Here is a 17,154-nt window from a genome sequence, read left to right on the forward strand (position 1 = left end):
CCCGCTGCAGATTTCGAGCATGCCGAGAGCAGCAGGACGGCGCCGCGAGGGGCGGCGGGCCCGTGACCACGAAAAAGGCTCGTCCTCGTGGCTGTCGACGGTGTGCGGCGGCCACTCCGGCGAGCTGCACGTCCCCACCGGCCTCCAAGCAGCCTGATATGTCGCAGGCTCACATGTCACAGCAGCAGGACGCCTGTCCCTGGCGTCCGCCAACCGTAAATGTCGTATTCTATAGATTTCTTTCTTGTAACGGTCTTTATATAAATATGGCTCATCGAACCGGAAGATTACTCTTAAAAAAAACTCGGGGAGGGAAGGGTATTATATTAAGATGAGACCGAAATAGGGTGAAAAAATCCTCAAACCGTGACCTTATCACTAACGGACCAACATAAACTGTCCACTATGCAACAGCTCAACCAGAGAACCGTGACCTCATCACTAACGGGCCAACATAAACTGTCCACTAGCTCAACCAGAGAGTGAAGCACAGAACGCACAGAACATCATAACCCAGCTCAACCAGAGAGTGAAGCACAGAACAGAGAGTGACGCACAGAACATCATAACCCAAGAGCGCACTAGCTCAACCAGAGAGTGAAGCACAGAACAGAGAGTGACGCACAGAACATCATAACCCAAAAGCGGATGAGACATAGCGAGAGGATTTTTTTAACAAGCCTAAAAATTTGTTCCCGAGAGAAATCTAACCCAAGATTTGGAGATGCTATTCGAAAGTCCTTAACCACTAGGCTATAGGCCCTTTCGCTAGGGAAGATTACTCTAGTACACTTTATAGAGAGAGTGAAAATGCATACATAAATATGACGAGCCAATTCCTCAGCCAAAAAACATTATCCATGGAACATCATATAGGTTCGAGTAACGGTAAACGGTCATCCACATAGAGCAAAATTAAAGCTCGTCTTGACAAACACAGAACAGCAACACCACCCAGAGAGGGCTAGCTTCATAATGGCCACCGGCCAAGAGCCGGCAAATGCCACGCAGACGAGACGCCTACAGCCTCCTTCCCCTCCTACCGCCCTTTCTGCGAGTGCTGTCAGTGGGGACCGGGGTAACGTCCTCTGCACATAGCACAAACGCTGCATCAGTATACAGAACCAAAGCATTATGAAACAAAGCAGGGCTAACCAGCACAGGCCAGCCAGCCCTTGAAAGATCCAGGACCTCCTTACCAATGCGTCCGATTTTCATCCCGGAACGAGCAAGCGCCCTGAGGGCAGACTGGGCACCAGGTCCAGGGGTCTTGGTCTTGTTGCCTCCGGTGGCGCGAAGCTTAATGTGCAGTGCAGTAATGCCAAGCTCCTGAAGACAAAATACCGGCCACAGATTACTTATCCGGATATACAGCAACACTAAAGCAGAGCTACGTAATCCTTGGCTTCAATGTAAATATTAAGACAACGTCGTCTTTGGATACACAGACGGACAAATGAGTGAGTACCTTGCAGCGCTGTGCGACGTCTTGAGCAGCAAGCATAGCAGCGTAAGGTGACGACTCGTCACGGTCAGCCTTCACCTTCATGCCACCTACAGGGTTTAGGTTTAGCACATCTCAGTTAAAACAATATACATCTGCCACCTAGGTCGTGCATGGCCCAAGGTTTTAGGATGGTACCGGTGATCCGAACCAGAGTTTCCCTCCCAGACAAATCAGTGATATGCTGCAGATATTACAACAAGACACAGTTCAGTTAAACTTGGAGAAGTGAATGAAAAGGTCTAACCACAGATGGCGCATATGATACTTACAATGAAGGTGTCATTGAAGGATGCAAAGATGTGAGCGACACCAAAGACATACTCTCCTTCACGGACAGTGGGTCCAAGGGTGACGTTCTCCTCCTTGGGCTCCCTGGTCTTCCTCCTCGACTGCAAACACATACAACTATAAGATGACACTGGGACAAGTTAGCCTGGATTGCTATGTTGTCGTGCTAACAACCTCCAGAAACTATTCCACAGTACAATTAAGCCTGAATTGATATGTTGTCCCTGTAAGAGCCTAAGAGCTTCAAAAGGATAGTAATAGTAATTGAGCACGATCCACTAATCAAGCTAACCACTTCAGGACCTCAAACAAAACTTGCATTGCATGAAAACTGATAGTTGATTTGCTCTAATAAAAAGCTACTAAAAATTGTACTGCATGAAAACTGATAGATGACATTCAGCAGCAAACCAGCTCGGTCCACTGATCAAGCCAACCATTTCAGGACCTCAAACAAGCCTTGCATCACGATGTATATGAAATAATTGAAATTTTGCCACTTGAAACGTTGCCTCCTTGTTATAATTACCCATGTGTCTAAGAATTGTGGCTCCATCTATGTCTATCAATTGTAGGGTCCATCTGTGTCTATGAAATAGAGAATCTGATATTTGCCATCACCACGAAACACGTTTGTAAAATTGCCATCAGACCCACACATTTCATAGACACATATGGACACACAATTTATAGACACAGTGGTAATTATAACATGCCGGCAACGTTTTATGTGGCAAAATTCCAATTATTTCTGGTGGTAGCAGAACGTGTTTTGTTATAATGGCAAATATCAAATTCTCTCGATGTATATAGCCAACAGTTATCCTAACAAAACATATACTTTCCAGCTCCGTGTGCAAATCAACCCAAGCCAAAGGGCAAAGGCCCACATAACCAGCATTTCTCACTCTTAATTTGTAATAGTAGATTCTAATCATATCTATGCTTCACCAATTTAACAGCACATCTCAAATATTTTGGCAGATAAAAAAGGTTCAACAAGAAAACTCATAAATCGTGATCAGATTAGAAAATATGTTGCCACAGCATCACTTCAATCTTCAACTCAGGAGTAGGAGTAGCAGTCAACAAATGTAACCAAGCACAGATGTCAAATTGCAATTTATCAGATACAATCCACCACGGGCAACCAGCCAAAACAACAGTAGCCCTAGTCAACAGCCAAACCTACGCTCTTAACCCATCTCTAAACAAAAACAATCGAATCCAGCGCTACCGTGCTTGCAGCCGGATCCGAATCCACCGCTACCGTGCTTGCACCTACGTCCGCTTGCGAGCAATAAGCAGACGAGAAGAGGCTCGCTTACCATGGTTGCGTGGAGCGACGGGTGACCGGAGCGGAGGCACGCCTTGGGTTGAGATCACGAGCACGCCGGCGCCGCCGAAACTTCCGTGCGGCGACGGATGAGTGGTGCTGGTTTATATACGAGGCCGCAGCCCATTAGGGTTTAGTAGACCCAGCCCAAAGAAATTTCCTCTTTTGCCCTCTCTCTCTCTTCTGTCAATGCGGCTGGGCCCCATCTCTTACACGAGGACCGTGCTATTAAACAATTTTTAGGCTATATGGTCTGGACAAAATACAGCTCATTTTAGTGTCGTCCACTTTATGGACTCGCTCCAACTAGGGGTGGAAGTTCGGGTTACCCGAAATTTTCGGGTCGGGTAATTCGAGTTTTTAAAATTTCGGGTTTTAATAATCGATACTCGAAATTACAACGGGTTTTTCAATACCCGAAAATTCGGGTACCCGGAATTTCGGGTTCGAGTTCGGGTATTCCCGAACTATCCGAACTATTGTGTTGGCTTCATAAAAACACATACACCCTATTAAATTAGTATAAAAATATAGTTTGAATAATGATATACATGGACATATAAACACAAGCAATCTACAATCACAAGTTATGCACACTTACACATAATTATAGATGTACAAATTAATAATTAAGCATGACATGAGTACATGACACATGAAAGTTCGGGTAATTCGGGTATTTCGGGTACCCGATTGTGATACCCGAATTACCCGAAATAATTTCGGGTTTTGCAAGTTGCTACCCGAAATTCCCGAACAAAATTCGGGTTTCGGGTATTTCGGGTTCGGGTTCGGGTATTCCGGGTTCGGGGTTTTTGCCCAACCCTAGCTCCAATAGTGCAAGTAGCCAGTAGAGTTGCTTGGTGCTGGTGAATCTGACTCATTTTTATGATCTTTGAGTTCAGGTGGGAAGAGGGGGCAATGAAAGGGAAATTGACCTAATCATTTACTATAATCGATTTTGGTGCTTGACATCCAACACAAATCATATGGACTAACTAGTTTGTCTAGATATCATTTATCTCAGGTGCATAAGTGTCGGCGTTTCGAGACAGGGGGGTCCCTAAGCCGACGAGTGAGTGTGCTGCGTGCCCCAGCCCAGATGGGTCGAGCGCGTGGGCGAGCGCGGAGGGGGGAGAGGCGAGGCGGCCGGAGCCGAGCGTGAGAGAGGTGGAAGTCCCGCGGCCTTCGTGTTCGTCCCGCGCCCAGGTCAGGTGCGCTTGCAGTAGGGGGGTTACAAGCGTCCACGCGGGTGAGGGAAGCGAGCGGCCCCAAGAGAGCGCCTGTCCCGTCCTCGGTCCCGCGCGGCCAACCTTCTCTGAGAAGGCCCTGGTCCTTCCTTTTATAGTTGTAAGGAGAGGATCCAGGTGTACAATGGGGATGTAGCAGAGTGCTACGTGTCTAGCGGAGGGAGAGCTAGTGCCCTAGGTACATGCCGATGTGGCAGCCGGAGAGATCTGGGCATCCTGCTGGCGTGATGTCGTGGCTATCGGAGGTGCGACGGAGCCTGATGGAGGGACAGCTGTTGGAGCGGTCGAGTCCCTGCTGACGTTGTCCTGCTGCCGTAAGAGAGCTGGGGGCCGCCGTCGTCATAGAGCTCGTGGAGCGCCATCATTGCCCCTCTGGCGGAGCTGGCCGGACGAGACGCCGGTCTTGTTCTCCGTGACCCGAGTCGATTCGGGGTAGGATGATGATGACGTTTCCTGTTGACGTGGCGGTCTGTGCTCTAGGCAGGGCGACGTGGGGTTTCCTCCGAAGCCGAGGTTGAGTCTTGCCTTCAGTTGCCGTGGCCGAGCCCGAGCCAGGGGGTCGGGCGAGGCGGAAGTCGTCCGGCCGAGGCCAGGGCGGAGTCCGAGCCCTGGGGTCGGGCGAGGCGGAGTTTCGTCGTCTTCCGGGTCTTAGCCCGAGTCCGAGCCCTGGGGTCGGGCGGAGCGGAGTTCGCCGTCTTCCGGGTCTTAGCCCGAGTCCGAGCCCTGGGGTCGGGCGGAGCGGAGTTCGCCGTCTTCCGGGTCTTAGCCCGAGTCCGATCCCTGGGGTCGGGCGGAGCGGAGTTCGCCGTCTTCCGGGTCTTAGCCCGAGTCCGATCCCTGGGGTCGGGCGGAGCGGAGTTCGCCGTCTTCCGGGTCTTAGCCCGAGTCCGAGCCCTGGGGTCGGGCGGAGCGGAGTTCGCCGTGGTGCCTTTGGCAAGGCCTAATTGCCTGTCAGACTCACTCTGTCGAGTGGCACTGCAGTCGGAGTGGCGCAGGCGGCGCTGCCCTTCTGTCAGACTGGCCAGTGGAGCGGTGGAGTGACGGCGGTCACCTCGGCTCTGCCGGGGGCGCGTGTCAGGATAGAGGTGTCAGGCCACCTTTGCGTTAAATGCCCCTGCAATTTGGTCAGTCGGTGTGGTGATTTAGTCAAGGTTGCTTCTGAGCGAAGCCAAGGCCTTGGGCAAGCCGGTGATGTGTCCGCCATAAAAAGGGGGCCTCGGGCGAGACGGAAGTCTCTCGAGGTCGGCTGCCTTCGGCCGAGGCTAGGCTCGGGTGAAGCGCGATCGAGTCACTCGTGTGGACTGATCCCTGACTTAATCGTGCCCATCAGGCCTTTGCAGCTTTATGCTGATGGGGGTTACCAGCTGAGAATTAGGCGTCTTGAGGGTACCCCTAATTATGGTCCCCGACAGTAGCCCCCGAGCCTCGAAGGGAGTGTTAGCACTCGCTTGGAGGCTTTTGTCGCACTTTTTTGCAAGGGGACCAGCCTTTCTCGGTTGCATTTCGTTCCGGTGGGTGCGCGCGAGCGCACCCGCCGGGTGTAGCCCCCGAGGCCTCGGAGGAGTGGTTACACTCCTTCGAGGTCTTAATACTTCGCTTAACGCTTCGGCTGGTCTGGTCGTTCCCTCATGCGAACTGGCCGTAGCCCGGGTGCACGGTCGGGGCCCAAGCTCTCGGGCTGGTATGTTGACGCTGTCAACGATTTGGCCGGAGCCGGTTTTTGCGAGAGCAGCCCCCGAGCCTCTGCACAGGGCGAGAGGACGATCAGGGACAGACTCGGCTTTTTACATACGCCCCTACGTCGCCTTTCCGCAAGGAGGAGGGGGGGAGTGCGCCATGTTACCCTCGATGGGCACCGAACATGGTGTCTCCGGTGAGCTGCAAGCGGGTAATCCGAGTGGACGTCCGTGCCCCGTTCGTTGGGGGTCGGCTAGGGGCCCAGAGGCACGCCCAAAAGTACCTGCGGGTGACTTGCCGGACCCGGTCCCCTGGCGACGGGGTCCGAGGGCTCGATGCCTCCCTCCGATGGGATTCCGTTACAAGATCGTTCCCGCTGGTCTCGGATATGTCCTAGGGTACCTCGGGAGCGCAGCCCGAGCCTCGGTTATGTATCGAACGTACCCCTGGTCATCCCTCGCTCGGTGTCTGAGGCGACTGTGAACCCTTCGGGGGCCAGCATTCGAACCCCTGATCAGTAATGGGCGCGGAGCCCGAGTAGCCTGAGGCGGCCATGGAGCCCTTCGGGGGGCTGGCCTTCGAACCCCTGACCAGTAGTGGGTGTCGGGCCCACGCGATCTGAGGCGGCTGTTGAACCCTCGGGGGGCCAGCCTTCGAACCCCTGATCAGTAATGGGGGGCGCGGAGCCCGGTTCCTTCGCGGAGAAGGATCCCTCTCGGGGTATCCCCCTTCCCCAGTCCCTGTTGCAAGAGATAGAGAAAGAGGAAAACGGAAAAGGATACGAAATCAGACGACGTGGCGTACCTTTTCTGACGCGGTTATTAAGGCGAAGGTGAAGCGTCGCGCGCTCCTCCTGCCAGAAGCGCCGCGTGTCCCGCCGCGGAGTTAATGCGACGGGGCGAGTGGTTGGCGGGGCGGCCGCTACGCGTGTGCGAGCCGTTTCGAGGAACGGCTGTGCCGCTTCGCGTTTTTCGAATCCTGTATCCGGTCCAGGCGGCGTGCAGGAAACGGTTTCGCCCTGGCCTTCATATACTCGAGAGGGGGCCCGGTGACGGTTCTTCACTCTGCTCCCTTCTTTTCCCTTCAGGTTTTCGCCACCCGGGAAACTTTAGCCGGAGGAGAGGGAAACCGCCTTCCCTGCCCCCCGCGCCGCCATCTTCTCCATCTTTGGTGATGGCGGACCGAGTGACCATAATCCCCCCGCGCGATCCGTGGCCCTTCTCCACGGTGACGGCGAGCGATCTGGAGGAGCTAGTCGGCGAAGGTCTGCTCCGCCCCCTCACCGACAAGCAGCGGCCAGAGTGGATTCCTCCCGTGGGCGGAGCCGCTCCGTCCCCACCGCCAGGGTATGTTGTGAGCTTCGTCTCCTTCCATGAGCGGGGATTTGGTGCGCCGGCGGGCCGCTTTATGCGGGCCATCTTGTTCCACTACGGGGTGGAGTTGCACAACCTCTCCCCCAACTCCATCTCGCAGGCCGCTATTTTCGTAGCACTATGCGAAGGGTACTTGGGGATTGCTCCCCATTGGGATTTGTGGACTTACTTCTTCTTCGCCGAGCCTTTCGCCTTGTCGACGGGGGAGAGGAGGATCCGCGCAGCGGTGCGGGCCGGCGGCTGCATTCTCTTGTTGAGGCAGTCGCGGGCGTTGCAGTACATTCCTGCCATTCTCGCGTCTTCGAACAAGGGGCGGCAGCGCCGGTGGTTCTACCTCCGGAACGACGGTGAGTTGCTCCCACCGTTTTCCCAGCGAGTAGTTACAGCTGCCACCGACGCCTGGCGCCACGGGACCCCGCACGAGAGGCAAAAAAATCTCGAGCCCCTTCTCCAGGCCCTGAAGGAGTTGCGGGAGGGGGGACTTACTGCTGCGGGAGTGATCGCCGCCATTCACCGTCGGAGGGTGCTCCCATTGGCGGAGCGGCGGCTGTCGCTCTGGGAGATGACCCCGGGAGCCGACTGGGAGGGCTCACGGATGTCCCCGGATCCTCTTTCTTCCGATGCCCTCCAATGGCGGGTGTCGGCCGCGATGGGGAAGCCGGACCCCCGCGCATACTCCCAGCTTCGGATGCGCCCCGATCAGGGGTGCGTGACTTTGGTGAGCGTCCGCTCCTCCTTTCTTCGTATGTCTGGTTGCTCCAGGTCCTTATGATCGGGTTCCTTTCTCCCCTCCTTTTAGGATGTGGGGTGTCACAAACCCTCCCTGCCACGGGTTCCGGAGGACGCGGTGGACCGTGCAGCGCGGCGGGTTGCCACGGAGGAGAAGAAGAAAAAGAAGGACGCGGAGAAGGCCCGGGCCCGCGAGCGGAGGCGGGCTCGGGACGCCTTAGAGAAGCGCCGCCGCCAGCAGGAGAGGGACGGACTCCCGAGGGAGCCATCGCCGGAGACGCCCGACGACGATGACGACGACGATGATGATGATGATGATGATGTGGCCGCCCGTCTTGGCCTCAGCCTCGGCTTGGGGTGTGGCCCAGAGCCGTCGGCCCAGCCCCCGAGCGAACCGACTCCGTCAGCCCCCGAAGTCGGGGCGTCGGGCTCCCGACCCGAGGCGCGGGGGCGAACCGAGAGGCTACCTGACCCCTCCGCCGGAGGAGCTGAAGTAGTTCCGGGGGTCCAGACCAAGGCGTCTGTTCCCCAGAGGCCGCCGCTTGTGCTGGGGGTGGCCGGGAGTGACCCTCAGGTCGTCGCTGCCGTGCCCGAGGAACCTGTTTCCCAGGCGCCCCAAGCGCCGGCGAAGCGGACCTCGGTGGCCGTTTCGAGAGCTGGGATCCAAGAAGGCTCTCCCCAGGCGCGGTGGATCATGGCCCGGAGTGGGTGAGTACCTCGGAATGTCTTCGTCTTGGCCTCCCATTCGTATGTTTTGGTTGTGATCCCCTTCCTTTTCTATCCAGCAAGCGAAGTCACGGCCAGACCGACCTGGCACCCCGGAAGGCCCTCAAGACGGCGCCGAGCTGTGCGGCCAGCGCCATTCAGCCGACCCTCTCGCGGGGCACCCCGACATCGGGGGTTCGGGCGTCGCTAATCTCGGAGGAGCGGGCTCCCGAGGTCGGCTCTTCAGCCGGAGCGGCGATCGTGGTTGAGGAGGCGGCTGACGCCCACACGGCTCTGAGTTCGCCTGTCAGGCCGGTCATGCCGGCGCCCGCCACCGCCGAGGCTGCCGCCGTCCTTGTCGAAGGGTGCCCAGCCGCCGCCAGTACCGGGATGGCTGATGCGTCGGTGCCCAAGACCTCAGAAGAGGTGGGCGCGGTCGCGCAACCTGTCCCGCCGGGCGACAGCCTCATCGCCGTGCGGCGGAGCCCCGAGGCCCGGCGCCCGTTGCTCCGATTCCGGACCCGCGAGGCCTCGGACCCCGTCTTTGTTCTTGATGATGAGCAGGAGGACCAGTCCTGGGGTGAGCTCCGCGAGTGCGCAGAGACGACGATGGGGTCGCTCCGGGCGTCGCTGGAGGTCTTCTGCAGAGACGTCCCCAAAATCCTCCAGGTAGCGGTTTCGGGCATCCCTTTCTTCCTTCTGTATGATACTCGCTGTGACGCCCTGTTTCCTTTTCCCAGGATCTGACGGACCGGAGCGCCGCTAAGTCGTCATTCATCCGCCGTGAGGTTGATGTCTGGGGCTCACTGCGATCCCTGAGGTCTTCGCTTGCCGGGGCTACCACGCGCCTTTCCCAGCAAGATGCCAAGGTGGCGGATCTCTAGCTGTTATGCGCCGACCTGAGAGCCGAGGCGGCAGCGGCGCGTGCGGAGGCGCAACAGCAGCGATCGGAGCTCGCCCGGGTCGTCGAGGAATGGAACCGGCTTCAAGGCCGGGCTGCCGAGGCCGAAAGCCGAGCCGAGACCCTTGCGGCCGACTTAGCTGCAACCCAAGTCGCGGCCTCGGAGCATCGTGCCCGAGCCGGGAGTACGTCTCGGTCCTCCCTAGTTCTTTTTCTTGTCCGTTTCCCTTGCTTGTACTTGAGGTATCTCTCCTGGCTATTTGCAGAGCTTGAGTCCACCCTTGATGAGTCCGCCAAGGCGCTTGCTGAGGCGCTTGCCGGAGCCGCTGAGCAGAGGGAGGCGGACCTCGCGGTCATGTCCGAGGCCGTCTCGGACTTTTACCGTGCCCTCGGCTCTGATGACGTCCCTTCAGAAAGCTCCCCTCAGAGCCGCCTTCGGGCCTTGAGTGGTCACGCCCGCGGCAGAGTCCGCGAAGCGCTGCACCATGGCGTCAGGCGGGCCTTCGCCGTGCTCGCCTCTCACTACGTTGTGGATCTGGAGCGGGTTAGTGAGGGGTACTGCCTTCCTGACGAAGACGATGCTGCTTTGGCGGAGGTGCAGCGGCTTGACGCGGTTGCCGCTGGCCCAAGCGCGGTGCTGGCGACCACCTTTGAGGCGGAGGTCCTTCCTCCTGTGACGTCACCGGAGGCCGAGAGGGATCTCACCGATGGCGGGGGTGTAGCTGAAAGCGCGGCTCCTTCCCAAGGCGGCACCTGATTCTCGTTTGAACAGTTTCTTGTTGAACGTGTGTCTTACCACGGCCGCTGAGGCCTGAACACTTTTGTCTTTCTTGCATGGAGTCGTACTCTCCTCTCTTTCCGTCTGCGTGTTCGTCCTAGCTCGTCGATAATAGAGTGGCTTCTCGAGTTGGGCCATTCTCCGCGGCAGGTGATGAGTGAGGTATCCCTAACCCGGAGGTACGGGAGTTCCTCGGCTCAATCGGCCTTGCCATTTTCATGAACCCGTGTTCGCTCCTCGAGACCCGGCTTCTGACATAGCCAGGAGAACGTAGCTGGGAGGACGCAAGAGGCTCCCCCTTTTTTTTGATTAAAAAGATCTCGACGCCGAGGGATTCGATCTCGACGCAGAGGGGTTCCCCCTTTTTAGCCCCCGAGGGAGGGTCGGGCTCCGCTATGGCGAGGCCGACCCTTCCTTGATGATCAAGGCGCAGAGGCTGCCTGACGAGTCGGGCCCCGGCCCAAATATCCAGCGAGTGTTCGGCGGCATCCCTCGGTATGTCGGGCGTGTCCGAGGGACTCCACGCAAAGACGTCGGCGTTTTGCGCGGAGGAAGTCGACGAGCACTGCTTCCTATTTGGGGTCGAGCCCGGGACCGATTCGGATCTGCTCGGTGGTGTCGCCACTGGGGCCGAGGGGGACGGCCTTGACCGTCTCCGCTGGCTCGAAGTTGCCGGCATGGCGCTTCACGTCTGGGACCTCCTTGGAGGGGTTCTCCGGGTCGGCGATGAGGGCCTCGGACTCGGCGAGGGCCTCGGTGCACTCCACGCACTCCACGTCGCATTCGAACGCGTGTTTGTACGTGGGGCCGACGGTGATGACCCCGTTGGGGCCCGGCATCTTGAGCTTCAGGTAGGTGTAGTTGGGGACGGCCATGAACTTCGCGTAGCATGGCCTCCCTAACACGGCGTGGTAGGTTCCTCGGAACCCGACCACTTCAAACGTCAGGGTCTCCCTTCGGAAGTTGGAGGGTGTCCCGAAGCAGACTGGGAGGTCGAGTCGCCCGAGGGGCTGGACGCGCTTCCCAGGGATGATCCCGTGGAAGGGCGCAGCGCCTGCTCGGACGGTGGACGGATCGACGCGCAGGAGCTTGAGGGTCTCGGCGTAGATGATGTTGAGGCAGCTGCCCCCGTCCATCAGGACTTTGGTGAGCCTGACATCGCCGACAACGGGGTCGACGACGAGCGGGTATTTCCCCGGGCTCGGCACATGGTCGGGGTGGTCGGCTCGGTCGAAAGTGATGGGCTTGTCGGACCAGTCTAGGTAGACTGGCGCCGCCACCTTCAACGAGCAGACCTCCCGGCGCTCTTGCTTGCGGTGCCGAGCCGAGGCATTCGCCGCATGCCATCCGTAGATCATGAAGCAGTCGCGGACCTCGGGGAATTCTCCTGCTTGGTGATCTTCGTTCTTGTCGTTGTCGCGGGCCCTGCCACCCTCGGCGGGTGGCCCGGCCCTGTGGAAATGACGCCGAAGCATAACGCACTCCTCGAGGGTGTGCTTGACGGGCCCCTGATGGTAGGGGCACGGCTCCTTGAGCATCTTGTCGAAGAGGTTTGCGCCTCCGGGGGGCTTCCGAGGGTTCTTATACTCGGCGGCGGCGACAAGGTCCGCGTCGGCGGCGTCGCGTTTCGATTGCGACTTCTTCTTGCCTTTCTTCTTGGCGCCGCGCGGAGCAGACGCCTCGGGGGCTTCTTCCGATGGGCGGCCCTGGGGCTGCTTGTCCTTTCGGAAGATAGCCTCGACCGCCTCCTGGCCGGAGGCGAACTTGGTGGCGATGTCCATCAGCTCGCTCGCCCTGGTGGGGGTTTTGCGACCCAGCTTGCTCACCAGGTCGCGGCAAGTGGTGCCGGCGAGGAACGCGCCGATGACATCCGAGTCGGTGATGTTGGGCAGCTCGGTGCGCTGCTTCGAGAATCGCCGGATGTAGTCCCGGAGCGACTCTCCCGGCTGTTGCCGGCAGCTTCGAAGGTCCCAGGAATTCCCGGGGCGCACGTATGTGCCCTGGAAATTGCCAGCGAAGGCTTGGACCAAGTCGTCCCAGTTGGAAATCTGCCCCGGAGGCAGGTGCTCCAACCAGGCACGAGCAGTGTCGGAGAGGAACAGGGGGAGGTTGCGGATGATGAGGTTGTCGTCGTCCGTTCCACCCAGTTGGCAGGCAAGGCGGTAGTCCGCGAGCCACAGCTCCGGTCTCGTTTCCCCCGAGTACTTTACGATAGTAGTCGGGGGTCGGAACCGGGTCGGGAATGGCGCCCGTCGAATGGCCCGACTGAAAGCCTGCGGACCGGGTGGTTCGGGCGAAGGACTCTGATCCTCCCCGCTGTCGTAACGTCCCCCACGCCTGGGGTGATAGCCTCGGCGCACCCTTTCGTCGAGGTGAGCCCGACGGTCGCGTCGATGGTGCTCGTTGCCGAGGTGGCCCGGGGCCGCAGGCGCGGTGTTGCGCGTGCGCCCGGTGTAGACCGAGGCTTCCCGCATGAATCGGGACGTCGCGGCATGAGGTTCCGAGGGATATCCTTGCCTTCGGGATGCAGTGCTTTCGGCCCGCCGGGCCGCGGCGCCTTCCAGGAGATTCTTGAGTTCTCCCTGGATCCGCCGACCCTCGGTGGTTGACGGCTCCGGCATCGCGCGGATGAGCATTGCTGCGGTTGCCAGGTTCTGACCGACCCCGCTGGATGCGGGCGGCGGCCTGATCCTGACGTCGTTGGCGACGCGGTGCTGGAGACCTTGGGGCAGATGACGTATTTCTCCGGCCAGGGGTTGGCCCACCCATGCCTGTCCGACGTCCCGACGGATCGGCTCAAGCGCTCTCGTTCCCTCGTTGAGCCTGGCCTGCGCCTCGCGGACTTGCTCGAGTTGTGGGTCGTAACCCCCCGCCGGAGCGGGGACCACAGCTAGCTCCCGTGGGGTGTCGGCGCGAGGCACCGGCCTAGGGAGATCACCATCCTCCGGCATGCCAAGATGGTTGCCTTCGGTGGGATTCCCTAGCTCGATGTGGAAACATTCGCAGCTTGGGCCGCAGCTCTCGTCGCCAAGGCTGCGGCTTGCATCGGAACAGTCGGACAGACAGTAGTCACATGCGGCCATGAAGTCCCGCACGGCACTGGGGTTGCCAAGTCCGGAGAAATCCCAACCGATGCTGGGGTCGTCATCTTCCTCGGACCCAGAGGGCCCGTAGGTCGAGACGTCCGTCAGTCGGTCCCAAGGCGACCGCATACAGAACCTCAGTGGGGTTGCACTCGCCTTAATGAGGGCGCCCGCCAAAACGAGGTCGTTTGGCGGGTTGAGGCCGAGTCGAAATGACGCAAGATGGGAGTTAGTCGTTACCTTTGGGTCGACGAGGAGCGACGTAGTCACATCAGGGACTGGTTGCGCCGTCATCTCTGGTTCGAGGGCGACGTCCTGCAGGCTTTCCGCGAGCGCGCCGGCGTCGTCTTCTTGCTCGGGGTCGTCGTGCCGCGGGGGGGACGGCGCTTGCCTCCGTCTTGAACGCGAGGTCGATGTCCGGCGTGCCTTCCGTCGGGGCGTCGGGGGCGTCGATTCGCTCGACGGCCGGCGAAGCGCGGTCTCCCGTCTGGCCTTGACGGCCCCGCCTCCTCCTCCGTTGGCGGGGGAGAGAACGGAGCGAGCCCGAATGTTGCTTTTCCACCACGCGGGGTAGACGTCGTCGATTCCGCCGCCGGCGGGCGGGTTGTCGGCCGCCATTGTCGTGGTCGCACGGCGGTGGAAGAAGTATCATGTCGTAGCTGCCGTCGAAGGACATGAACTCGAGAGCCCCGAAACGAAGCACCGTCCCGGGCCGGAGAGGTTGCTGGAGACTGCCCATCTGGAGCTTGACGGGGAGCTATTCGTCAGCACGCAGCAGGCCCCTACCTGGCGCGCCAACTGTCGGCGTTTCGAGACAGGGGGGTCCCTAAGCCGACGAGTGAGTGTGCTGCGTGCCCCAGCCCAGATGGGTCGAGCGCGTGGGCGAGCGCGGAGGGGGGAGAGGCGAGGCGGCCGGAGCCGAGCGTGAGAGAGGTGGAAGTCCCGCGGCCTTCGTGTTCGTCCCGCGCCCAGGTCAGGTGCGCTTGCAGTAGGGGGGTTACAAGCGTCCACGCGGGTGAGGGAAGCGAGCGGCCCCAAGAGAGCGCCTGTCCCGTCCTCGGTCCCGCGCGGCCAACCTTCTCTGAGAAGGCCCTGGTCCTTCCTTTTATAGTTGTAAGGAGAGGATCCAGGTGTACAATGGGGATGTAGCAGAGTGCTACGTGTCTAGCGGAGGGAGAGCTAGTGCCCTAGGTACATGCCGATGTGGCAGCCGGAGAGATCTGGGCATCCTGCTGGCGTGATGTCGTGGCTATCGGAGGTGCGACGGAGCCTGATGGAGGGACAGCTGTTGGAGCGGTCGAGTCCCTGCTGACGTTGTCCTGCTGCCGTAAGAGAGCTGGGGGCCGTCGTCGTCATAGAGCTCGTGGAGCGCCATCATTGCCCCTCTGGCGGAGCTGGCCGGACGAGACGCCAGTCTTGTTCTCCGTGACCCGAGTCGATTCGGGGTAGGATGATGATGACGTTTCCTGTTGACGTGGCGGTCTGTGCTCTAGGCAGGGCGACGTGGGGTTTCGTCCGAAGCCGAGGTTGAGTCTTGCCTTCAGTTGCCGTGGCCGAGCCCGAGCCAGGGGGTCGGGCGAGGCGGAAGTCGTCCGGCCGAGGCCAGGGCGGAGTCCGAGCCCTGGGGTCGGGCGAGGCGGAGTTTCGTCGTCTTCCGGGTCTTAGCCCGAGTCCGAGCCCTGGGGTCGGGCGGAGCGGAGTTCGCCGTCTTCCGGGTCTTAGCCCGAGTCCGAGCCCTGGGGTCGGGCGGAGCGGAGTTCGCCGTCTTCCGGGTCTTAGCCCGAGTCCGATCCCTGGGGTCGGGCGGAGCGGAGTTCGCCGTCTTCCGGGTCTTAGCCCGAGTCCGATCCCTGGGGTCGGGCGGAGCGGAGTTCGCCGTCTTCCGGGTCTTAGCCCGAGTCCGAGCCCTGGGGTCGGGCGGAGCGGAGTTCGCCGTGGTGCCTTTGGCAAGGCCTAATTGCCTGTCAGACTCACTCTGTCGAGTGGCACTGCAGTCGGAGTGGCGCAGGCGGCGCTGCCCTTCTGTCAGACTGGCCAGTGGAGCGGTGGAGTGACGGCGGTCACCTCGGCTCTGCCGGGGGCGCGTGTCAGGATAGAGGTGTCAGGCCACCTTTGCGTTAAATGCCCCTGCAATTTGGTCAGTCGGTGTGGTGATTTAGTCAAGGTTGCTTCTGAGCGAAGCCAAGGCCTTGGGCAAGCCGGTGATGTGTCCGCCATAAAAAGGGGGCCTCGGGCGAGACGGAAGTCTCTCGAGGTCGGCTGCCTTCGGCCGAGGCTAGGCTCGGGTGAAGCGCGATCGAGTCACTCGTGTGGACTGATCCCTGACTTAATCGTGCCCATCAGGCCTTTGCAGCTTTATGCTGATGGGGGTTACCAGCTGAGAATTAGGCGTCTTGAGGGTACCCCTAATTATGGTCCCCGACAATAAGGTTCAACCCAAACCAAGAAAGAAATTCAGTTAGAGACACAATCAAATTTGGAGCAAAGGACTTAGAGTGTGCTGAAAATTGGCGCACCGGACAAGGTGCACCAGGCGAGGCACCCATCAAACAGGCCACTCTCGGGAATTCAATGGGCTCACTCCGCTATAATTCACCGGACTGTCCGGTGTGGCACCGGACTGTCCAGTGAGCCAGCGGAGCAACGACTCCCTGCGCGCCAACGGTCGACTGCTCAGATGAATAGTGCCAAACAGTGCCGCGTAGAAGTCAGAGGTCACCGAACTGTCCGGTGCAGCAAAAAGACAAAGATCTCCAACGACCAACAACTTCAAACCCTAACGGACGCGTTGACGTGGCGCGCACCGGACAGTGAACAGTGACTGTCCGGTGTGCCCATCGCTAGAGGACTTTGCCAACGGCTAGGAAGTGGTTGGGGGTTATAAATTGTCGGGTACCATAATTAGGGGTACCCCCAACACTCCTAAACACGGTTGGTAACCACCATCAGCACAAATCGCAAAGACTAATGGGCACGATTCAGGTCAAGGCTTCGTCTACCCAAGGGACGCAATCTCGCCTCCCCCGAGCCCAGCCTCGGGCGGGAACAGTAGTCGCGGACGAATTCACGCCTCGCCCGAGGGCCTCCTCAGGCAGTGGGCACACCCTCGGCTCGCCCGAGGCCCAGCTCGGGCAGGCTTCATCGAGAAACAACCTTGGCCAAATCGCCTCTCCAACCAACCGTATCGCAGGCGCATTCAATGCGAGGATCGCCTGACACCTTATCCTGACATGCGCGCCTCAGTCGGCAAGGTCGAAGTGACCGCAGTCACTTCGCCCTTTCGCTGACCGATCTGACAGGAAAACAGTGCCGCTCACCCCGCTCCGACTGTTGTGCCAGCCACCCGGGCAAGGCTAACAACAGCAAGTTCAGCCTCAGGCGCAACAGGAAGCTCCGCCTCGACCGACCTTAGGCCTCGGCCTCGGAAGGTGGTCTCCACCTCGCCCGACCCTAGGGCTCAGCCTCAACCTCGGCCTCGGGAGGAATCGCGTCCTCACCCGACCCAGGCCTCGACCTCAGGGGAAGTC

The 17,154-nt window shown here is 59.5% G+C and overlaps 1 protein-coding gene across 1 annotated transcript; it reads right to left on the minus strand.

Annotated features, from left to right (window-relative positions):
- Window positions 1-646: 646 nt before the first annotated feature.
- LOC100192550 (40S ribosomal protein S14-like) lies at window positions 647-3,176 on the minus strand. The gene is made up of 6 exons (NM_001137768.1): window positions 3,124-3,176; window positions 1,777-1,896; window positions 1,643-1,688; window positions 1,469-1,554; window positions 1,200-1,329; window positions 647-1,088 (listed from the first exon to the last, which is right to left on the minus strand). Exons 1-6 carry the CDS (start codon window positions 3,124-3,126, stop codon window positions 1,021-1,023), a joined length of 453 nt encoding a protein of 150 aa, NP_001131240.1. The 5' UTR covers window positions 3,127-3,176; the 3' UTR covers window positions 647-1,020.
- Between the last annotated feature and the right edge of the window lie 13,978 nt (window positions 3,177-17,154).

The sequence above is a fragment of the Zea mays genome, chromosome 6, assembly GCF_902167145.1.
Source record: "Zea mays cultivar B73 chromosome 6, Zm-B73-REFERENCE-NAM-5.0, whole genome shotgun sequence".
Classification (NCBI taxonomy): Eukaryota; Viridiplantae; Streptophyta; class Magnoliopsida; order Poales; family Poaceae; genus Zea; species Zea mays.